Raw genomic sequence first — 22,363 nt, forward strand, 5'->3', positions numbered from 1 at the left:
TTGCAATTCGCCTCGGGCTCGATGCATCGCCAGGTCCTCGTATGAGTGGTTAAATACCCTAGGATATGGCTTCTTAGACCTTGAATGAATTCAAGACAATTCTCTGCCGGCATCCAAGATCTTCATAGTGCTCTCAAAACCTTTCATATCTTTACCTGCCTTGATCTCCCACAAATTCCGAATATGACAGATCTCCTTGGCCGAAAAATGCCCAACGGTCGGGCCTCCAAAGGAGTAGAAAAGCAGCAACCTGTCAATGGAGTAAAGAAACATGATGATGGAGAGCCAGAGGAGGCAGCTCTACGCGACATCTGGCTGATCAATACCCTTAATGAGTACGTCCACATTTCTGACCTTTTTATAACAAACCTAACTCAGTATTTCCGCTCTGAAGGACCCTTGCGGCGTCCTGGGACCTCGAACAGCCAAGTCAAAAGGAGAGAACAAAGGTGGTGCGGCACAAGCGCCTCGTGGAGACTGTCAGCCCGCTTGGAGACCGACGTGTCCGAGTCAACAGGAGAGATTTTGCCCCAAATGGCAAATACCGCGCAATCTGTAAGATTTTCATGGGCTATGCTCGAGAGCCTGAGACCCAGTATATCGGCACCGGGTGGCTCATCGCCGATGACATTCTTGTCACGGCGGGCCACTGCCTCTATGACCCAGCAGGAGGTCCACTCAAGTGGATTAAGGCGTTTATTGGCTTTGTAGGCCCGGAATCTAAAGCCAAGAACGACCCAAACTGTGAGATGCGTCTTGGAAAGGTTGCCGCTTTACCGGCCGAGTATATCAAAGCGCAGACAGTGGTTCATGACGTAGGATTTGTGTGTTTACCCCCTCCCCTTAAACACATTATTGTTATCGACAATTTCTAACCTCAATCTAGATCAAACTTGACAAACCCTTCTCTCAGCCTAAAATTTTCGAGTACAAAGACACTCCTTCCGTTGCCTCGGGAATCGAACTCGGTGTTGTTGGATACCCCGGCGATGTCGATGGCGGAGATAATATGTATGAGCACTGGGCCAATAGCAAAATCAACTTGTCCCGTACTGGATATCTGTCATATAAGATCGACACAGAAGGTGGCGAGTCGGGATCACCAGTTCTCAAGAGAGCTCGCCCGGGCAAGGGGCTTGATGTTCCCAGTAGGTGTACACCACTCTTCTCTCTGTTTGATGCAAATTTGTTAAACTTAAGTAGTTGGTGTGCATGTGCAGGGTGGTTATCCCAATTCCGGGTCTGTAATTGGACCGCTGGGAAATATTTTCTCAGAATACGTCAAGGTTCTGCACATCAAGCACTCCAAAGGCAAGCTCCCAACTGGTGTTACCAAGATTCCAACTTCCCAATCCCTTGGTGTTCGTGAGTTCGAATTTGTCCGCCTTCCCGCGAGTGGGTCTACATCATCAGGGTCAAAAGATACTAGGGACTACGACCGCAGCGAAGGCTCGGATGAGCAGGCTGACATCCGATCTCATGAAGAGGATGAGGATGAGGAAGAGGAAGCCGAAAAGAAATGGGAAGTTGAAGATGGAGAGGAAGAAGAAGAAGAAGCAAAAAAGGACGAGGATGAGGACTACGAAAGCGAGATACCCAGTTCCCCAAATGCGCGTCTTACTGAGGCAAAGAAAGCTTTGGACCGCTTGCAAGGGAAACCATCACAGCTGTACACCATTGATATGGGCGGTACCAAGATACAGGTTACATATGAAGAGCTCCAGAAGCTTCGCTCTCAGCTCACGTCGGGAAAGAAGATCAAGGCTGCACTTTCGACGCAGCGACCTGAAAAACTCCCAGCTAGATTCTGGCGCGAGTCCGGTCCTCTCCCTGACCCTGCAAGTGCTGTTTCCGGAAGTGACCCCAAAAATCAAGATATTCAAACTACATACATGATCAACTTCCCTCCCGAGCTCGATGGCGAGGGCGCAGAGGTACTGAAGAAGATCAAAAAGAGTGTGGGCATATGGCAAGCCTGGACCTCTAGTATGTGCGAGCAGAAGCTCCAACAGAAAATTGACAGCCGTGAGATCCCAGCGGACAACGCAGCTTCCTCAGTTGCTCTGAGGGGTAGCTATCGGTCCATGATCTTTGATTTTATTCTCCGTGGAAGCACTTGGTACGTTAATATACGAATGAGGAGAACATTTTCCAATAGGTTGCTCATTCGCCTTTTATAGGTTCGCCAAAACGTACGACGAAGTTCAGACTCGCACAATCTCTTGCACCAAAGCAGAGTTCCACATGCAACTCATCTCGACTGTGCTTGCTGGGTTCGCCGTACCATCCTCTGTATTCTCAAAGTTGGAGGTGGCAATGCAGTCTTTGTCTGATGGTATCCTCAAGATCTCCAAGGATAATAAGCAAGAGAGTATCCAGTATTGGATCATGTTAACCCGATACGATTACGACCATTACACTAAAACTGTTCAACCAGGTAAGTTTTCCAGCCTTATTACTAATTGTCAACGGATATTAATCCAAAACCACAGTTATTCGAGTGATCAATTTCAAGACCGACTCAAGCACAAGCGAGTACACTGTCGGCAAGAGCAAAGTTAGCAGCATCAACATGAAGTTTGTCTTCAATCAATACCAGTGCGATTTCAACTATGATATTTTCTCGAAATTGGAGCCCTCGATTTCCGGCGAACAGGTCAGGGCTGGCGAGGAGTTCATCGGCCGGCTTCTCTCCCTCAACGTGGACGTTCCCAAACAGTAAATTGTACCGGTTCCCAACGCAAGTGGATGTGAAAAGTCTGCTGACTTCTGGCAGAGTTTTCCAACAGGAAAATGCACTGTCCAAGGATTTGGGAAACGTGGTGGATGATCTTGTGCGACAACGACGGGAGAGGGATATTCAGGATTTGATGGAGGATTATGACGAGTACACCGGACTTCTGGCTCTTATTCGTATTGTCATAAGGAACATGGATGGGTACAGTCAAAGTTTGTCAACGGATTCGATCGATATTGCAATTGAAAGTTTATTTTCCGCACAAGCGTCCATGAGAGAAGAGCAAGATCGGATCGTCAATGTCGTAAGTGCCTCATGTAACTCAGTTATTTATCAAATATCAAGTTTTAATTTTCCCACAAGATGTCTCAAATGCGAAATTCAGAAGCCTCGCCATGCACTTCTTACACGCCCCCTTCACAATGGCGTAGACGTCTTCCTGTTCGTATACCCGACCACAGGACAAGGATTGAAAACAAAAGTTATCGATTTACTGATATATCTCTTTCGCTATACAGATTTCTAAGACTAAATTCAAAGGGGTTCCCGAAATGAACCCCTTCAGGGACAATTTTTATGATGGGCAATCACGCGTTGAGAGGCAGTATCTACGGGAAAAGGCCGCACACAGCCAGAATATTCTAGCTATCTTGAGCTGGCCCTGTTGGCAAATCGCTCCAAGTGTGACCGCTTTGCTTCAAGGATTTTCATTGCCACCCGGCTGGAGCTTCTCAAATTACTATGCAGGGAGCTGGTTCTCAGTTGATGAAAACTCTTGGGATACGTCCGAGGTGAAGCTGATGGACATTAATCCAAAAAACTTACATTCCAGACCTCAAACTATTATTGCATATTATACCAACACGGCTATAATTGGACTGGAGTGTGTTTATGGAGAGAAGCATGGCTCTCTAATACACGGAACACGGGGTTTGAATACAAGGTCCTTCGCTGTGGGTGGGAAAGCGATCAGAGAAGTAGCTTTTTGTGCAGTCGAGATGGATGAGTGTCCTTTTGTGTCCTTTTCTTTAGGAACTAGCCAGACGGGCAAAGATGACGTGGCGTCTCTTATTTGCGAAAAGAGCTTGAGTCCCGATGGAGAGGCTGCGGATCGGGGATGGAGGGAATCGGCCCCAGATGGATGTTGCTTATATGGGTTTTGGTCTCAGAAGGATGAAAGGGGCTTGAAAAGAATTGGGTGGCTTTACGGTCCGGAGTAAAAAGCATATATAAAAGTTTTCTCTGAATAAAACATGGTCAATATCTACCGTTGATTGCTCCGACTTCACTTGTGAGGATTTGTCCTCTAGTTTGGGTTAAGGATTCTCTTGCTTTTGGGAAATATTTAAAGGTCTTGCTTATTTATTCATCAGGTAGTCAATCTCAACTTCTATAAAGCTAATATAGTGCAGTATATTGGAGGTTACTTATGTCTATGATGAATGGGAAATGCTGAATGAACCTTGGGCGACGTGGAATGAACAGGACCTAATGGTAGATGCCAAGCGCATTTTCATGGTTCTCAGCCTCGCAACTGGAGAGAGAGACAAATTTTATAGGCTAGTATTTGAACACGTGTCTCTAGATGTATATTTTGCAAGTATATCATTTTAATCATACCCGAATCACCGACGACGAGAAAAACCAGTCATATAAGACTAGACTTTTCTGATGACAATATTAAATTACGTATAATATGCAGCAAATTCGAGTCCTCCACATCAATGTCCTGTCTTCAACATACGCAATGTTCTCTTCGGCATGTCTGGAAGTATATCTTTGATGCTCGATTGGTCTAACATGCAGCCTTTTGCTGTTGAGGAGGAGACTCGATAGTGGTCAATATATATTTTCCATCTGATCTATGAGTCAAAGACTGATTTGGACCAAGCGCTTCAAAATAGGTTCCGGGCTCGAGAATCTTCGTTCGAACAACACTGTAAGATGTTGGAAAAGGACTAGGAGGATTTTGAGTGACGATTAATGGATTCTCGGGAGTCCTGAAGGGCAGATTCGTATTTATCGGAGGTGGCCGGTGCTTCCATCTCTTCTTCCAGTCAGGGTCCTGCCATACAACCTCAACACCGCAATTTCGGGGTGGAGGGGGGCCAAAGTTCTTCCATATCCGAAGTCGTGGAGGACCACTCCAACTTTGCGCCCGGTACCCATAAAACTCACTATGATTTTCAGCTATCTCGTCACAGCTGACAAAGTCATCCGGATACCTCGGTTCAGAGGGCGGAGGGCCCCACTTGCCCGCTGCTGCTGTGGTTGGAACCATGCATTCTTGCTGAACTTGAGGCATCTTTTCTCCTGCTCGTGTTCCACTCGATCTCCTTTCAAAGAGTTTAGCCAGTGTCATCGAAGTTGATGTAGATGGGCTCTTCGTTTTGAAGTATTTGCTATGGGAAGCCGATTCGCTGTCGCCTTTTCCTTTGGCACCAATTCCTAGCCACCCAAACATGAGTATAGACTGAGCTTCTGAATCAGCGAGGGAATATGTGTTGAAACACGGTCATGAGCAAAGCTTGGGGCTTATCCTCTGCAATAGGACAATAGAAAAGGCCCCCCGAACTTGGATTTATATGTTCAGTTCTTTTTGTGGACCATATAGGACCTTTGAATGTAAAACCAACCAATATTGTTATTATTATCGAATTCGCGCATTTGATATCTCATCTGACCCATAAAGATCCAAATCAGGTTAAGGCTTCAAGAGAGGAACGGGGAGCTATATTTTCTCAAATATCACAGTTTTTTGTCTTTTGCTCTAGTCCTCGCGGTGCAAACGACTGACATACAATCTTCTTGGTATGATATGGTCTAGAAATCCTTACACTGATGGCAAAATCTCTTCCTGAAAGCTGTGACCTATCTATAGCTCCCTAGCTTCGATTTTGCGGAATATCCTCGTAATTATAACAGTCGAATAACATATGAGGGAGCTTTATGGGCCAACCAGAATTTCGTGAGGGATTAAAATGGATCAATAGAGAGAAACTGGCGGTTGAAAAACATTCGGGATTACGCGCGCGCCATTGAAAAAAAGGTGATCTGGTGTGTATCAAGAATTTGTATACGACCAACTTAGGGGGCGGGCGGGTATTTGATAAAATTAGATCACAATTCCGCGCCTCTCCTATGTCTGTTGGCACTAAGCCACACTCGGTGGTTCTATTAATTACTCGCTATATTATTATCTGCGATGTAAATATAGTGAGTGGTCGCATCCGTGAGTCATATGAAATTGCCCATAGGTCCATCCATGGATATTGACAATGACCAGAAGCCGAAAGTAGCAAGAAGCAAGATAGTCAGACCTCAGCGTAGAATCATCCTCTTATGATTGCAAATGCGCTTCTCGGATGCTCTTCCCCTACGTGAGCTAGCCAGAGTGCCAAAAGCAGACAATCAGCTATTCCATATAAAAAATTGGCAGGCCTCCTTTATTCTGGATATCATGAATGCGTAACCGAAAAAAAGACTTGTTTGCATTAATTCAGTTACTCTGGTTTAAAAGTTTCCTATGTTGTTCCATGTGTCCCCACCACGAAGAAACTCTTGTCCTTGAGAAAAGAAGTTGGTGGCCAGTATTGAAAACTCGTCATTCGTAAGAGTCAATTGCTGCGGAGAAACCAATGAGTTAGGCGGATATCCTTGTGCCCCAGATAGAACAGCATTAGCATTCAAATCGTGAGGCGGGAAAATTGAAGACTGCTCTTCCCCTAGACGGGTTGGCTCTGGCAGAGGCGATGTCTGTGAAACTTCTGCCGCGATAGGTGGTGGCCCTGTGTACAGGGAATCTCCAAATAGTCGCCGAGCGGAATCAGCATCGCTATTAGATGAATACTCCAATATCTCCCAGAATCGGGATAGGTCAATAAGGAGACTTTGGTTTTGCGCTCTAGAGTCTGATTGGTAGGTGGCTGAGACTGCGTCCTCTAAATGCTGCAACCTCTGTGCCTGTATTTGAAGTGGTAGTTAGAAGTAGGGGTCTCCAAAGATGCTGGAGAGGAACACTTGCCAGACGTGCCATATGCGGCCACCTCTCTCCTATTTGTTGGACAAACTTGACACATTTGGTGAATCTGTCGCGCTTTTGCTCCCTTATAGTGGGATTGTCCGTAAAGCTTAACTGTAACTCGATCGTAGCCACAACAGCGGCACTGTATCCCAGTAGTGGATCAGATACCAAGAAAGATTTCTCCTCGAAGAAGTTGATGAAATGTATAATCCACGTAGTGTGTGAGGAGATTAGGTCTGAAGTATGCTGGAGAAAGATCTCCGGAATGGTGCTTCGAAAGGTGCGGAGACTAAGAGACAGCAAAAGCGGGTGGTTTAGGAGACAAAGCATAGTGTGGTACATAAACTGATTCAGGAACCAAGGACCCCAGTATTCCCGGTGCGCTTCTAGCTCTTCTAAGGACCTGTCACCAAGATTTGCTGGTTTGAATCGGTGTGTGAGTGGCATCCGGGTCTCAAGGTCCATCTGCAGCGCAATGATCTTTGAATACTCAGAGTGGGGAGACCAGGGTGGGACGTTGCTTGGTCGGCCACGAAGACGCACATACCGTGCAGTCCTTGCATAGGCCTCGCTAAGCATTATCACATATGCAATTATGCCCTGATCCTGGATATCGCTTCTTCGCACTTCGTGGGGTGATGGTCCTGGCGAGAGATCTTGAGCTGGGCGAGTTGCACTCTGGGGGTAAGCAGGGCCTGCAGCATCGGGAAAGTCAAGAATCGAGAATTCACCGCCATGAAGCCGCTTCAGGAGACATATACTCCAAAAGCAGCGTCTGCGTTCTTCGCGGTCAATGTTGCTTATTAGGGATCGGGCCTCTAGGCCTAGATTGGCGCACTGTGCGAGATTCATGGCAAGGCTGCTATGAATACTGGAACGATGTGTGTTTCCGTCTGCCACGCCGTCAGACAATCTCGTTCATGATCAAGATTATAAGACTCACTCGTAAAGTCGACCAAGCTAAGTAGACAGAGGCACTGGAGCGTTGAAACTTCGACTGGTCCTTCAGAGACTCGTTTCATAACGAGACCACGGGCTACTTCGGCATGACTGTTGACCATTTCTGTGAGATCTTCATTGCTGAGGCGTCTATGCGAGAAACGAAGGCTTAGAGCTAGAATGGCATAGATGATCTCGATATCTCGAGTTTGAAGGCTGGCGATAAAGCTGCCCCTATGAAAGAGGGGAAGAGGCTGCGATTCGCAGTATAACAAATAGAGCTCTGCTAAAGGAATTATTTCTTCCCATGGAGGCAAGATAGTAGACGAGCTCATCCCTGATGGGACTATGTCTGGCGCCTGGGACTCGCTTGCTAGAGAGAGATCGCTTCGTGGGCTGGAAGGGGTTAGGATTCGATGTTGTGATTTTCGAGAAAGATAAGACTGGAGGTAGTCATACCCTACATGATGAAGCACTGCACTGAGCTTATCCTCAAGGCTTCGTAGTCGGTCTTCCTAAGTCGCGGCTAATTTAGAGAACTTCAATGAATCTTGGGTTCAAGGGAAATACCAGTGTCTGTGACGAAGGCACGCCCATGGTATTGGACCTAAAAGTCTCCTCTGGAGGTAGCGGCCGACGTCTTTCCTCTGCATAGAAGCATTGCTGTCGTAGTCTGGCGCACAAAGAGCAGACAGGCTGCTCTCCTGGGCATTTGGCCTTTTTGCGTCTGGAAGGCTTGTTAATAACTTATCTGTGCGGGGTGAAGCGTGATCTGACCTGCATGGCTCACAGGCCTGCCGGACTCGTTTGGCAGGACGTTCGGGATAATTGGATTCCGGTCGATCCATTTGGGAAAGGTTTTTATTGGTAGACTGATGTGGTTTCAAATGCTATTTTGAATACATGAAGTCGAGGCGTTTGTTATTTGTTGCCGAGGACGGCGGCTGAACTCGCTGATGTGAAATTCTGGAAGTCGAAGATGATCATAACGAGCATTTCAACATACCATCATTGTCCAGTGTCCTTACTGCCCTCAGACCGAGTCGTGAAGTATGAACCCAACTACTCATTGCTGGCCGTTCCGCCGCTGCAAAACAACGGTGAACAAATAGCTGACTCAGCATACCTGGATCCGGCATCATCTTCAAGGGAATGGCAGAAGCCATTTCGCTATGGAAAGTTTGTCCAGACCGGTGTCCACGAAAAAATAATAAAGCGTATCCAAGAAGAAATTTTGACAGGGAACATATTTGATGACAGCAAATCTACGCAGCTCTAGCCGTATGGCGATATTCTACGCATATACGCCAGCAAGAGAAAGCTGGCTGCGTGCGCTCAAAAGCGTTGATCATAGGATGAAGAGTTCGTGAAGTTGGTGCAGATTTAAGATTCTCCAGATTTGAGGCAACGATTCTTGAATTGGCGCTTGAATCGATTTTATGTACAGCTCCAAATCATCAGTGTGCCTGCGAACCCATCTATTCCACCACCGGAGTAGAAATACACCGCCAAATAGAGCCTATCCGTCACTGCTCTTCATCGATTAGCCTATCCAGGTATGGCGTCATTTATTTCTCGCCGAACCAGGTCTTGTGGCCCTATTAAAGTAGTCAGTAGGTGTCGTGACGAATTGGCTGTTTCTGCCGGTGCTGTAGGATGCCCGAGATGAAAAGGAAAGTGCGGTTTAAACTCACGAAGACCATGCGGCACATGGCATAGGTGGTAGCTGTACTCTGAGTTAGGCTCCAATACGACAATATTTCTTCAGCTCGAGAGGGGTCACATACCAGCACCAAGGCCGTAGACGGAGATCAGGTAGGGGTACATGAGGTAACCGCTACGGGAGGTCTGTTAAGGAGCAATTGATGTCAGAAAGTCGTGCCATTGGGCGTTTGCGAAGGTGATTTATTCGGTGCGAACAGACCTTCCACCATTGGCGCTTGCCGTCGTGGTTCTGGAACAGACGCTGGTAGTGGGGGACACGGTTCTCGCGGAACACGAAACTGTACAGTATGGTGAGTTAGTCAAGTTCATCGGTTGTATTAAGATCCGCAATGTCTGTGGAAGTAACAATTGCAGTTGACGCAATTTCGATCCCTCGGAAGAACCGTGCCTTGAAACTCGGACATGCTGGAATGCAGAAAGGTTGTGTCTTGGAAAATTATGCGGGAGTTAGGATCAACGTACCCGGCCATGCGAGGCACAGTGCGGAACATTTTGGCGGTTGGGGGCAAGAAGCGAGGTTGGGGTGAGGAGAGAGAAGGGCGATGGCACGATGTCGTGAGGTTCGGGAGAGCTGTAGATTGGTCATGTGACTTCCCTCTTTCTTCCGCCCACTCACAAGGTGTGCTTAGTAAACGGTAGTGCTGACTCAGGCTTCCAGAAATGGGAAAGCGTCATTTGCGGCCTCTGGTGCGGAACAGGAAGCTTGACACGATTATTCGACGCGAACCTTTGATTTTTTCCAACTTGAAAGAGAAGGATGGTCGACAGGTATTTGTTTTCCATCCTTCCTTGCAAGACTAATGCGACCGGCTCTTCTTCGACTCCTGAAGAGGCCGTCCGCCGTCTCGGTTCTCGACTCGCTCACAGCAACCCCGATTGGAATCGAGCATCTGGGACCTCGATACATGCGTTTACGGTGCCAATCGCGATGCGCCAACCAGGAATATACCATCGATGATACACATGGTGGCTTTGCAAATCACGTCGATTCAAGTCCGTCACAAACTGCAGACGAAGGGCGGCCCTTCAGCTTTACAGTCCATGAAATCGAGGCACCGAAAGAAAGCCGAGTCTCGCGATCCTTAAAAGATCCTGCACTTTCAGAAACGGCACACGTTATCAAGTCCTTGCAGCTACAGCCGGAAAGGCTTGAATTTGAATCCGACGTCGGCCATACGAAAGACCTAGGCACACGCCTGATAGACAATCCCGAGTATGGGCATAACTTCGGGCTTTGGGAGGAGCTGTTACGGTTTCGGCAGCGACACTATGGGGATAAAGGCACTCAGGATATATGGGAGGGGCTTACAATGCGACTTAATGATGTTCGTCTACCAGTGACTGGTGACCATGCTGATTTCCTATGGCAAAGCTTTGTCGATATGGGTTTAAAGCGTCCACTTTTGCTGAAGGATGTGATGGAATATGCGATTTATCTCCATAATACTACCGGAAATTCTTGGCTGCATCTATACGAGGGCATTGTTGGAGGATTTCTCGCCCAGGGAAAGAACACGCACGCCCACAAGTCACATCTAACATTGTTGAAGCACGGACTAGCTGGTCCAAATGATGTTGTTCGGGTTCTGCGGCACACTATCTCAGCATCATCTGTTCCAACTGTCATGACCGATTTGAACCAGGACGCCCCGTATCCGTCCTCACAGTCTCGATTAAAGGGATTTTTGAAAATCTGTCGGGGTTCCAAAGGACACCAGATATATGGATCTGCCATCGCAACAATTCTGCAGCATGGCGTTGGCGAAGATGCACTGTTCTTGCACAATTTTCTTGTCGGAGGCGGAGACCATCCGAAGACCATTCAAGATATTCAGCCCTTGGTGCAGTTCGCAAACAAATACGGACGTGACGATGAAATCGAAAGCCTTCGGGCTTATGTGAAACAAAGATTTGATACTGAGCTCGATCAGGAGCCAGGTGATTCAAAAAGAACAAAGGAGGGGAAGCATTTCAAGGATGACATTGCTGCGAGGTTGTTCGCTACTCGAGCTCTCAACTTCGACATGGTTCTCGGCGGTCTGAAGATGCTTGGTGTATCAGCAATCGGCCCGAGAACATTACGTGAGCTTGCAAGTCGCGCAAATGGTAGCCAGGATGTTCTCGCTAAGCTGAAGATGCTTCGGCAGGCCGGCATCTCGATTGGCGACTCGGTCTTCTCACGGCTGGTTCAGAAGCTGGCACAGCAGAACCGTGGCATTCTCCTTGCCGACCTACTGCAGAGTGACCAGCACCCCGATGTTCTGGGTGACACGCGAACACAAGAGTCATTTTTAGTTTCATATTACATGGCTCGTGACTGGAGCCAATACAATATGTCACTCGCCATCCTAAATGAGCTTTGCCCAGACCCGCTAGACCTTCTGGATATCCATTTTCGCAAGCACATTGCTGCTGGAGAGTTGAGTGCGGCCTCTAAGGTCGTGGATGAGCTGGCGTTACGCGGCAAGGCATTAAGCGAGGACAGTATACGGTTCATGGCAAGCCAAGTTCTGACCCGTCGTCGACCTGGGCATCGGCCCCGCCTATCACCTGGAAAAGCACTTCGCACCGATCGCGAGGTCATGTTCATATTCCACGTACTACAGCGTGTGGTTCCCCTGGGAGGTTATGTCCAGCCTGCCTTATGGGTAGAGCTCCTCAAACGATTGGGCATGGAGAATTACTGGAACGAACTTCGAGAATGCTGCCTTTGGCTGGTCCAGCAGTATGGTTCATCTCCGAGTAAAAAGCCCTGGGAACCCGCACAGTCCTCCAAACTAGCAGGAAGTCCACAAGACGGCCGAATACTCAAGCTCATCTTCACCATTCCCATGCAACGTGCCATCGCCTCATGGGGCTTCATCTTCCCGGTGACCAGTGAAACCGAGTCTAACGCCATCTATGTACACCCCACTACCGGTGAAAAGTTCATCCCTTGGGTGCGTGGGATCACCCTCTTGCGGGAGCTGGAGCAAGCTGGCCTTCACCTCCACAAATATTACATTCTTCAGGCGACTCGAACCCGGATGGCCATGGTCTTTGGCCGCTACAATCATTCGCAGGAGCGCATGAACCGTATGCTCCGACGACAGAACCCGTATTCGCTACACCGGGTGGCGGGGGAGATTCTTCGAGCATGGGGGGATCCAACTTGGTTCCATGGCATCGAGCCATCGCACCTGGAAAGACTGGTGAATCCCCGACGAACCGCAGGGTCCTATCGGCGTTCTGCCAGGGTCATTCTGCCGCGGCGACGAAGTCGATAATGTATCTAGAAAGCTGCTGTACATAATTAGCAATGGTTTCAATGGCTCTCTTTATCCCTATACATGCTAGACTATTACATCTAGGTCACAGATGTGCTTTCGTCCGATCCAGCTGTCTACCCATCTTACTGTTCTTACTCCCCGCAAATGCATAATCAGGGCGAACTACAGAGGTAGCAGGAGAGGAGACATTATTACTTTGTACAACAACTTGAAGTTCGTGGTTGATCTTGTAACCACAGTGTAGGATATCCATGTCTACCCCAAGTACCCATCTCATAATGCCCGATATAATTCTTGACGATATACAAAGCAGGACTTGGTGTCTACGCAGGATGATGTACTGCGGACGCGGAATCTACCAGTCAGAATCCGCCACTCCGACTTTGCAGGGATTGTAACTCGGCCACCCGTCTTGGAACGATCCTCGCCACCGCTGATTGGCACTTGAGACGATCGCCAGACGACTGCCTTCGCGGTAACCTGGGAAGTGTGCGACCGCTCGACTTGGCACTGACGGGGCCTCGTATTGGCCAAGGAGGCTGTGCCCTTGGCCAAGTCAGCGGTCCATCGCTCTTTTCTCAACTCGCGGCCTGGCCAGTTCAGCCAGCGACCAGGTCATAATCAACTTGACGCATAACCTTTCCTGCCTAGCGGCCACCGTGCGGCTCTTGTCCAATCAGGCCCCGACTTCGCCGCTGGCTGGCGGATGAAGATCCACGATCTAAGAATAGTTGAGACGGCAACGCGGCCTCCGACCCGCAATGGATCGTCACTCTAAACAATGCATTCCAATTGACCTCCCCCGGGGTTTATTATTCTAGTTGTTCTGTCACCTGTCCCTCTGGACGAATTTCATCTTCCGTGAACCCTCCGGCCTGCCTGTCTGTCCGTAACAGAATGCGACTTCTTCGTTCTCTGCTGTTGCTTCTGCCGGTGGTGCTGGCGAACCCGCTCAGCGCCCGCTCCAACTCCACCGCCTGCAACAATTCCCCAGATCTCTGCAGCAAGTCCTACGGTGAAATCACCCATCTGGGCGCCCACGACAGCCCATTTGTGCGTTCCTCGGACACCGGTGGTAACTTGGCTGGGGACCAGTATGTAGAATATTCCCAGTTCCCTACCCTCCATCGTCCATTCTGGTGGAGGAACATCCTCGTCAACAAACTGCTAACCGTCGATTGTCCGCGTACAGATACTATGACACCCCGACCCAGCTGAGTGCGGGCGTACGGCTAGTGACTGCTCAAGTACACAAGGACAATTCGGAATGGCGTCTCTGCCACACTTATTGCTCATTGATGGATGCCGGCCTTCTAAGTGACTGGTTGGCCAAGATCAAGACATGGCTGGACAACCACCCCAATGAAGGTACACTACACCCGCCCACTGATACGAATCCAGAGGATCACCCTGACTCGTCTTCTCATCATAGTCGTCACCATCATCCTCGTCAACTCAGACAGTGCCACAGCCTCTGAATTGAACACTGAGTTTGAGACCGCCAACATCACCGACTACGCATATGAGCCTTCCTCGCAAAGCTCCGCCCCATCCTCATGGCCGACTCTACAAACGATGATCGACGATGGGAAGCGTCTCGTCGTCTTCGTGGCGTCGCTCGACACCAGCTCGGACTACCCATACCTGATGGACGAGTTCACCTACGTCTGGGAGAACAACTACGAGGTCACCTCGCCCTCCAACTTCACCTGTGAGCCGCAGCGCCCGTCCTCACTGTCCGGTTCGATCTCCACCGCCATGTCCTCCAACCGCCTCCCCATGATGAACCACTTCCTTTACTCGACCGACCTCGAGTCCCTCGACATCCTCTACCCGAATGCCAGCTACGTCGCCACGACCAACGCCGCGTCCGGCGGCACCGGCAATCTCGGAAGCACTGCAACCAAGTGCAAGAGCGCATACAGCGGTCGCCAGCCGACTTTCATTCTGGTCGACTTCTTCAACCGCGGCCCCGCGATCGACACCGTCGACAGTCTCAACAACGTGACCAATGCGTCAGGCCGTACGTCGGTCTCTACGTCTGCAACCTCCAGCAGCTCCGGGTCGACCATCAACAATGTGTTCAAGGGCCTGGTCGAACTGGCCAGCTCGTCCAAGTCTGGCGCCAGTACCAGCATGGGCGACTGGATCTGGGTTGGCGGCAACTGGAACAGCATTTTGGGAGGAGGCATTTCCTTCTAAATACGTTGCAAGCATGGAGGGAATCAGCTTTGGGAACTCCTTGGCCCTTCTCCCTCCTAACACTTGTCAAGTTCATCTCTCTATTTTCGACTCAATATTCGTGTCGTGCAGCGTTCTGTTAAATTCTCGGATATTTCTTTGCCGACTCCCTCTACGCGTTCTGGATCTAAGTCCAGAAAGGAAGGCTCAGATCACGCCTGATGATGGGCCCTGGTACATAGCTTGGGTATGGGACGGTTTACTTTTGATTTTTGCACTTTTTTACCTTTTTTCCCCCTCTCCTTTTCTTGGAAACCGAAGCGGGTGGTTAGACACGTTTGCATTGCACCCGTACAGGAAAAAAAGGACGGCGTTAATTACGAATGGGTTTGGGCGGGACATGACTGAAATGACCTGTTGTTTTTGTTTTAAGTTTGCGGTTATAAATGGGCAGCTTTCCGAATCGATTTCTTGGACTAGCAACTTGATATGGTATCCTTGTTTGTCCCTGTACTCCAGTCGGAGATAAAATCATACGACACGTCATTCTTTGGCTGTTGAACGATGATTGTATAGATCGTGATCTTGAATGTCGGTAAGAAGTATTCTAGCTATCCTCTACTTCGAATCCTGGCTCAGTAGCTGCCGCACCTTGTTCACTTTATCCTCAAAGGACTGCTCCTTATCTGTCCTGCAGAAATTGAACACTCGTCAGTGGCCTGGTGTCGAGGCGGGGCATGCGTGCCCAGGGCCGTCCAGCCAGAGGGCAGGCTGCTCATCGCCCCATAAATAGTGAGATGGGGAATGCCCTTACCTTGATCCAACCCGGATATCAGTTTGGATGCGCACAATCCCCTGCTGGTGGAGGAGGGTATGGGCCTGGCCGATTACCTGATGGACTCGGTCCCAGGGGCCTTCTGTGTGACGGGAGGAGGGGAATAACGAGTCAGCCGGGAGGATCATTCGGCTTCTAGATTTGATTCTGGGGGAGTTCAGGAACCTACCAAGCGTGGTACCCGCAGAATGCATGACATACTTGACGCCGGACTGCTCAATCAGCCGCTGGACGTCGGCGATTTGGGCCGAGACCGAGGCCGACCCAGTTCCGATCTGCGAATGCGGTGGTTAGAAGTGGACTTGAGCGTCAACAGTACCGAATTGAGATATCTTGAAGGTAGAGAGAGTTGGTCTTTACCGGGATCAGACAGAAGTCAGCGGTGCAGTGGGCAGGGGTGGGGAGGGTGTTGGTGTCCATGGTGATGAGCGAGAAGGTTGGTGGCAACGATCAAGTGCTGTGAAAGACTCAAGATTCCACGATGTTCAGAGGGAGTCGATATGACAATGCTATTGGAGTCTCGCTGGACTTTGAGGGGGTGGCCTCTGTATAGATCCGATCGACCAAAACATCCGCACAACTCGGAGACGTCGTCGGGGCCGATTACCTAATGGCTCGTGTCGACTCGAGCTTGAAGCTTGAAGCTTGAAGCTCGTCCGGTGGAAAAGAAATCCTAACATTCAAGATATAAAGAGCAGATACAAGGCGTCAAATGCAGGCATTAGAGCGTATCCGACACTCAAAATACTATTCCCGTCCATTCCCCTTTTTAGGAGGGAATGTTTATGGTATGAAGTGGCCTGCGGAGACCGAATGGGGAGGGGCCTAGTGCGTCGTCGGATCTGGATTATTTTGTGCCTGTTGCTGTCTTTTAGTTCCCCCTAATTCTACCTCGTATGGTCGCGACTCTGCTTCATCGCTATCAGGTCTACTGATATCTCCTTCACGCTTCTATATTTCATTATAGAGCTCCACGGTGGCGTCGCAGGGCTGAAACACCCAACACTGACAATGGACCATGGAACCACCCAATCCTGGAGGACCGGGACATGTTTCACGCTCTTGCATCAACCACCGACCGTGCGGGTATTCGCCATTCTCTCCATCTGTTTTGGAAGATACCACAGGGCGTGATTTCGGGTCCGCGTCGTACCTGAGATCAGAAGCCGACCGAAGAAGACACCGGTCGCGGCTCCTCAGGGCAGCGCCACTGACGCTGTGACAAACTGCCCATCTCAACCCCACAGCCCCAGTTAAATCGACTGCGAGACCGCTAGACCCTGCATGCCATCCAGGGCCCCTGTGGTCGGTCTCTCAGCCTTTCACCTCGTGGGGGGTTCACTTATCGCTGGATATCGCTCCGGCCGCGGGCGACCAGACTCTCAATCACCGCCCCGGGCTGATTGCGTTTAGTTCGGCACCGCTCTTCCCCATTTTCAACCCGCAACGCCTCGCGCTCTCGGCCACATCTCCCGCCTTTCCTCGGGCCCATAATCGTCCGCGCTACTGATGAGGCTGGCAGGGACCATTCTGGATCTGTCCTAGTCCCAGTCCCCGGACATCTGCATTGCCGATGGTCCCAGTAGCTTGTCTCGCGTGACCAACCAGAGCCAATCGAGTACAGCCCACTCTCGACCGCTCTTTAGGAAATCCACCGATAGTCATCATCTCCGACACCCCTGTTCGGCATTGACTACTTCTTTGGCGACAATTCTCAACCAGATTGTGCCCTGCCATCAAGTCATGATCTTGACAGCCTTCTCATTGCCTTTTCGATCATCATCATTCGTGACGAATGACCAAACCCAGCCTCCTCGAGCTCCCTCGCGGAGTTCAGCTCGTATACCTGGCCGAAGGCGGAGCTAATGTGATCTATCGATTTGTGTCGTCCGTCACCTCCCCCTGATGGTCAATGGACACTCCATGGGGCCCTTGGTGGCCTCTGACCCTGGCACCGTGCCTCCTCAATTCACTGGAAAATTGCTTCGTCTGCGGAAGGAGACCGCGGCCGATGTTTCATACACGGAGATCGTCCAGAATTTCAACACCATCGTGCGACCGCTCTTCAGGCCCGAGGAGCTCATTGATCAAAGCCTGACTCGGCTGCCCGAGGGCCTTATTCAACGCTGCAATGAACAGCTCCTTGCGGCCGAGGTGGATGGGACGCGACCCAAAAAACGGCATGGGGGGTATTTGTGTCCGGCCGAGCCCTTCGGACTTCTCATCACGGACATGACCACCTTTAATGAGCCGGGGGCAACACTCGCTGAGTTGAAACCGAAGTGGTTGACGCAGTCCCCGTCGGCACCTTCGACTTCACGCCGATGCCGCACCTGCGCCCTGCGAGAGATGAAAAATCATGACGCGTGGAGTCTAGGACACAAGGAGCAGAGATCTTTCTGCCCCTTGGATCTCGTGTCCGAAAGTTATGAAAAGGTGCTCCGTGCAACAACCTTCATCAAAGGGTGCACCGACCGACCTCGCCTGGCGCGTATCTTGTTCCGAAATCCTACCCTCCAGAAGCTCGAATCTCTGCAAAAGTCCAGGCGTGAGGTCGGCTTGCTGGGGCCCCCAGCACAGTCTCGTGAGAAATCCCTCGACATGACTCTTCGGGATTGCACCATGTTTATCAAGGTATGATCAGGTTTCCGTTCTCTGCAGTGTCCTGTATGATTAACAGCGATCAAAGATTCCCCAAGACGAAAAGTTGCCTGTCGAGATCCGCCTCGGTGACCTGGATCTGAAAACTGGCGCCGGGGGCAAAGCCAAGTATTGGAGAGGCCTCGAAATCCAATTGATTGACGGCGGCTGGTACCACGGATCCAACGACAGTCAAGATCCCAGTGAATGCACTCTGCAGCATTTCGCCCAGTCATAACTCCCTCTTCTTTTTTTTTTTATTTTCCTGCATGGCAACTTGTCATTTGATATCTTCATTTGACGTGAATGGGAGCTATTCGACTTCTTCATCCCTTGTCCAGATGTTAACGATTTTCTTTTCACGTCATATAGGGTGGCTTCTTCTCTTCTTAGACCATTTCGGTGGATTTTGAAACATATTTCTTGTTCATGTGCTTTCGGGTATAATTTTCACGGCCTACGGGTGGGTGGGGGTATATGATATTTCTAATTATTCTCTTTGTCATAAAATATAATTTGACATCACATCTCATCATTATCCAATAAATAGACTGTGTCCGAAATTTCATAGTGGAATAAGAGTACAAGAGGTATGACCAAATCCCGAAAACACAAGGAGGGGAAAGAAACAAAAAGAGGACTATAATCCTCGGCATGGGTTATATAATACCCTCATCCTCTGAACAATATACCTTGCTGCAATATGGACATAACCAAGAACACCGGGGCGCACAAAGGCCGGTTAATCCCCTCGTATCTCTGGAGACAATTTGCTTCTCTATTAGGACGGACTCAGCAGGCTCTTGAGGATATTCGAGTTGCCTCCCGAGGAAGCATTAGGCACACCCGATGATGATACAGGTGCGCTAGAGGAAGGCATAGATGCTCTACGTGTCGTGGAAGTGCGGAAACCCGATGAAGAGGAGTCCAGCGCCATTGCCGCGGTTGGCTTTGTGATCGGCATGGATGTGGACGTCACCGATTGAGAGGCCGGCATGGCTGATTGAGACCCAGCCGGCGTTTGACGGGGGCCTAAGTCGCGAAGAGAGAGTTTTCCAACGTTCAAGTGAGGCACGGCCTGTGCTGCGACCGACCCGGTCAGGAGAGCCAGACAGGCTGCTGTGAGAATGTTTGTGACATGCATTGTGACGGAGGTCAAGAATAACAGGATAGTGTGTGTAACTCTGGATAATGCGGAGACACGATGATTGTGTGACAAGCTGAGCCGAGTGGATTCAATCAGTGGGTATGAAAAACAAGCTTTGCTTTTAAGATTCTCAGCCAGAAAATAAGTATCTTTATACGGGACATCTCTAATTGCTCACCCTGAAGCCCCTTGCGTAGTAGGCTATATTGACTGCGGGAAGTGATGCAAGGTCCACAGCGAAGTGATATCATTTATCGATCTTGAAAATTAAGTGCTGTAGGGTGTGTTGGACAAATCACTTTAATAGCGTCGTTGATCTGACGATCTTTATTAATCACACAGCGAGTCTGAAACAACACAAGTGCACAGTGTAGAATGATAGACCACCAGCACTAGAAGCTAAATGAACAAGACGAACTGTTTGGGCAACATGAAAAACAAATTTATAGTGGAATAGACTTTCATAATAGAAAGTCATACAATGGGTATCCTTGGTTTGCATCATTCAAGTAGAAAGGTCGGAAATCCAGAACCCAATGTTCGGTGCTCCAAGCAGCTCATAATTATTCTGCAGGGGCGAGAAAAATCCATATTATCGATCTTCTGCATAGTAGAGTCTAGTTCAAGCCCACGACTGGTGTAATTTCTGGGAGGTCAGGTACCATAGGAAGCGTGGGGGCAGCCTGTACGGAATCGGTTGGAGTCGGGATGTGATCGCGAAGGGTCAAGAGGTCTTTCAAATCAATCACAGGCTTCCCACTATGGATGAGATCATCGATGAGGTGAATTTGAGCCGTGGCCCTGCTGCTTAAGAGGGCCAACGTAGCAGCAATAAGTATAGGTGAAAGATGCATGTCAGGCGGAAGTAGGTCGGGAAGTGATCTGAGAAGCAAACAATAAAATAGGCTTGATTAGCATGATATTCGCCACTGAAAAGACGGTTTTAATAATGAACTCTGAGGCTGATGGAATCCGCATTCAGTAAGACAGCCCGAACCTTGATATTTCGTGTTTCAACACGATTGCAATCTAATTGTCGGTGGCTGAGAGTATAAAAAATCTTGAATGAAAAAGGACCAATAAAACAGTGTACTTCGACTGTCCACACCCCCGGAAGAAGCGCTTGGAAATACAAACGAACATTCAACTATATGAAAGGAACTATTTGACCGAAAACAGTGGGGATTGAGAGTTTAGTTCAATATTCCTAGCCAGTCTGTCGAATCCGGTATGATGTGTGTGCGCATTCCACACCTCTGACAGTTCCGTTACCGTCGACAAACAAACAAGGGATGAAAAGCATCATTTTCTAGTTCTCCGATCATATTGGATCGCGTTGAAAAACTCCAAATATTTTAGAAAGGAAGCCTCGGTGGAAATGAAAGCAATTATACTCAGCTTTAAAAGCGAAAGCAGAAAAAAAAACAAAGCTTGATTATTGTAGGGCAGTTGCCTCAGAGAGAGCGAGTACGTCAGATAATCCGGTTTGAATCAACCTTTTTAATTCAAATACGCAAAAGTTACATAGGTTCGCGATCTGTTCTTGTAAGGAACTTCTACTGTTCATATACAAGCTCCTAGGGGGCTTAAATCGCATACGACGTGAATAAATCTCAAGTCGCTATATCTACGAAATTGACATTCACCAAGGGTTAGCTTATGCCAAACTTATCAGGTCAGAGGGATAAACTCAAATAGAAAAGACATTCCTTAGCAAGCAGCATTTTGCAAAAGAAGCTGGGGTGCGTGAGGAGCTGTTTAGAAAGCAACTGGAAAGAAAGTGGGTTTCTTGGTAGCTGGGGGAAAATCACACAATAATATTCATGAACATGACTCGAAGAAGATTAGTTACCACAACTTCAAACCCTTCCCTCCTCAAAACAGAGTATCCTATCAATTTTTATGGACGGTTTCTAATAGCAATCAGGAGATGCCAAAGTTTTACTTTTCTTTATCTTCTCTAGACTACCATCTTGCACTAGATCCTACAACTAATTGCCTACAGGCCACTCCCATAAGATCGACGGTGATAATGTATTCCACCGATTTTTGTTTTTATATGTATTTCCAACGCGAATTAAAAGGTAATAAACCCCACTACCACTGATCAATTATGCACCTGGAAATCCGGAAGTCCAATTCAAATACGACATTCATGTAAACAGATAAATAACTCCACGAAATTCCTTCCCTTGCTATCAATGCGAAATCGGCATGATTGCTTGCGCCCACTTTATTCTTGATTAGATAATTATTTAACCAGTTCGATATCTCATTCTTTTGAGGCAAAAAAGAGCCAGAAGGGTGAATGAGGGTTGATTCTTCAGGCTCCCTAGGAATCACCTTCCTCGGGAGACTCCTGTCTCGGAGTAGGCCTCAATCGCTTTTCCATTGAAGGCCTGAATGGGAAATTTGGGTTTGCAAACGGGTCGGTGGAGGCAGATGCCTCGGGAGCTCCGGATGAACTTGGTGTAGGAGTTGGAGTTGCAGGCACTGATGCTGGAGTAGAGGACTGGGCCAATATTGGAACTAGCCCTTCAAGTTCAGCTAGTATGTTAGGACCTCTTTTGGCATTAGCTCCAGAATCCTGAGGCGAGGCGGGTGCCTGAGTTCCAGAAGGTGCAGGAGTTGGTGACGGGGATGGGCTCAAAGAAGACCCTGCCAGCTGTGGAACCAGTTCACCTAACATTCCACCCAGAAGGTCGGATCCTCGTTCAACTTTTTGTGGAGCTGAAACTTCTGTGGGTGCAGGCTCTCTTCTCCTGAGAGAGAAACCTCCCAGGTTCAAATGAGGTGCTTCCTGAGCAAGAACTTTGCCATTCAGCATGGCTAAACCAGACAGCATTAAAATATAATTGAGCTGCAT

General features: G+C 48.9%; 9 protein-coding genes across 9 annotated transcripts; 4 read left to right on the forward strand and 5 right to left on the reverse strand.

The window, feature by feature from the left end:
* Window positions 1-183: 183 nt before the first annotated feature.
* Window positions 184-3,292, forward strand: N7462_002611 (trypsin-like serine peptidase; the record flags this gene model as incomplete). The annotated part of the gene is made up of 8 exons (XM_057074337.1): window positions 184-335; window positions 395-824; window positions 887-1,148; window positions 1,204-2,119; window positions 2,181-2,437; window positions 2,493-2,718; window positions 2,777-3,041; window positions 3,278-3,292. The coding sequence occupies 8 exons, from the start codon at window positions 184-186 to the stop codon at window positions 3,290-3,292; spliced, it is 2,523 nt and encodes an 840-aa protein (XP_056937978.1).
* A 2,958-nt stretch (window positions 3,293-6,250) lies between these two features.
* Window positions 6,251-8,548, reverse strand: N7462_002612 (uncharacterized protein; the record flags this gene model as incomplete). The annotated part of the gene is made up of 6 exons (XM_057074338.1): window positions 6,251-6,700; window positions 6,756-7,654; window positions 7,705-8,096; window positions 8,160-8,215; window positions 8,271-8,427; window positions 8,478-8,548. 6 exons carry the CDS (start codon window positions 8,546-8,548, stop codon window positions 6,251-6,253), a joined length of 2,025 nt encoding a protein of 674 aa, XP_056937979.1.
* Window positions 8,549-9,268: 720 nt separating this feature from the next.
* Window positions 9,269-9,916, reverse strand: N7462_002613 (cytochrome c oxidase subunit 7; the record flags this gene model as incomplete). Its single annotated transcript, XM_057074339.1, has 5 exons — window positions 9,269-9,298; window positions 9,395-9,426; window positions 9,488-9,548; window positions 9,625-9,703; window positions 9,888-9,916. 5 exons carry the CDS (start codon window positions 9,914-9,916, stop codon window positions 9,269-9,271), a joined length of 231 nt encoding a protein of 76 aa, XP_056937980.1.
* A 309-nt stretch (window positions 9,917-10,225) lies between these two features.
* Window positions 10,226-12,691, forward strand: N7462_002614 (uncharacterized protein; the record flags this gene model as incomplete). Its single annotated transcript, XM_057074340.1, has 1 exon — window positions 10,226-12,691. One exon carries the CDS (start codon window positions 10,226-10,228, stop codon window positions 12,689-12,691), a length of 2,466 nt encoding a protein of 821 aa, XP_056937981.1.
* A 900-nt stretch (window positions 12,692-13,591) lies between these two features.
* N7462_002615 (uncharacterized protein) lies at window positions 13,592-14,896 on the forward strand (the record flags this gene model as incomplete). The annotated part of the gene is made up of 3 exons (XM_057074341.1): window positions 13,592-13,788; window positions 13,887-14,062; window positions 14,127-14,896. The coding sequence occupies 3 exons, from the start codon at window positions 13,592-13,594 to the stop codon at window positions 14,894-14,896; spliced, it is 1,143 nt and encodes a 380-aa protein (XP_056937982.1).
* Window positions 14,897-15,493: 597 nt separating this feature from the next.
* On the reverse strand, window positions 15,494-16,130 carry N7462_002616 (thiamine-binding protein; the record flags this gene model as incomplete). Its single annotated transcript, XM_057074342.1, has 3 exons — window positions 15,494-15,566; window positions 15,690-15,985; window positions 16,071-16,130. The coding sequence occupies 3 exons, from the start codon at window positions 16,128-16,130 to the stop codon at window positions 15,494-15,496; spliced, it is 429 nt and encodes a 142-aa protein (XP_056937983.1).
* A 1,503-nt stretch (window positions 16,131-17,633) lies between these two features.
* On the forward strand, window positions 17,634-18,588 carry N7462_002617 (inositol-pentakisphosphate 2-kinase; the record flags this gene model as incomplete). Its single annotated transcript, XM_057074343.1, has 2 exons — window positions 17,634-18,344; window positions 18,400-18,588. The coding sequence occupies 2 exons, from the start codon at window positions 17,634-17,636 to the stop codon at window positions 18,586-18,588; spliced, it is 900 nt and encodes a 299-aa protein (XP_056937984.1).
* Window positions 18,589-19,131: 543 nt separating this feature from the next.
* Window positions 19,132-19,494, reverse strand: N7462_002618 (uncharacterized protein; the record flags this gene model as incomplete). Its single annotated transcript, XM_057074344.1, has 1 exon — window positions 19,132-19,494. One exon carries the CDS (start codon window positions 19,492-19,494, stop codon window positions 19,132-19,134), a length of 363 nt encoding a protein of 120 aa, XP_056937985.1.
* Window positions 19,495-21,829: 2,335 nt separating this feature from the next.
* Window positions 21,830-22,324, reverse strand: N7462_002619 (uncharacterized protein; the record flags this gene model as incomplete). Its single annotated transcript, XM_057074345.1, has 1 exon — window positions 21,830-22,324. One exon carries the CDS (start codon window positions 22,322-22,324, stop codon window positions 21,830-21,832), a length of 495 nt encoding a protein of 164 aa, XP_056937986.1.
* Between the last annotated feature and the right edge of the window lie 39 nt (window positions 22,325-22,363).

This window comes from Penicillium macrosclerotiorum (assembly GCF_028827735.1).
Source record: "Penicillium macrosclerotiorum strain IBT 26536 chromosome Unknown utg000002l_segment0_segment0, whole genome shotgun sequence".
NCBI lineage: Eukaryota > Fungi > Ascomycota > Eurotiomycetes > Eurotiales > Aspergillaceae > Penicillium > Penicillium macrosclerotiorum.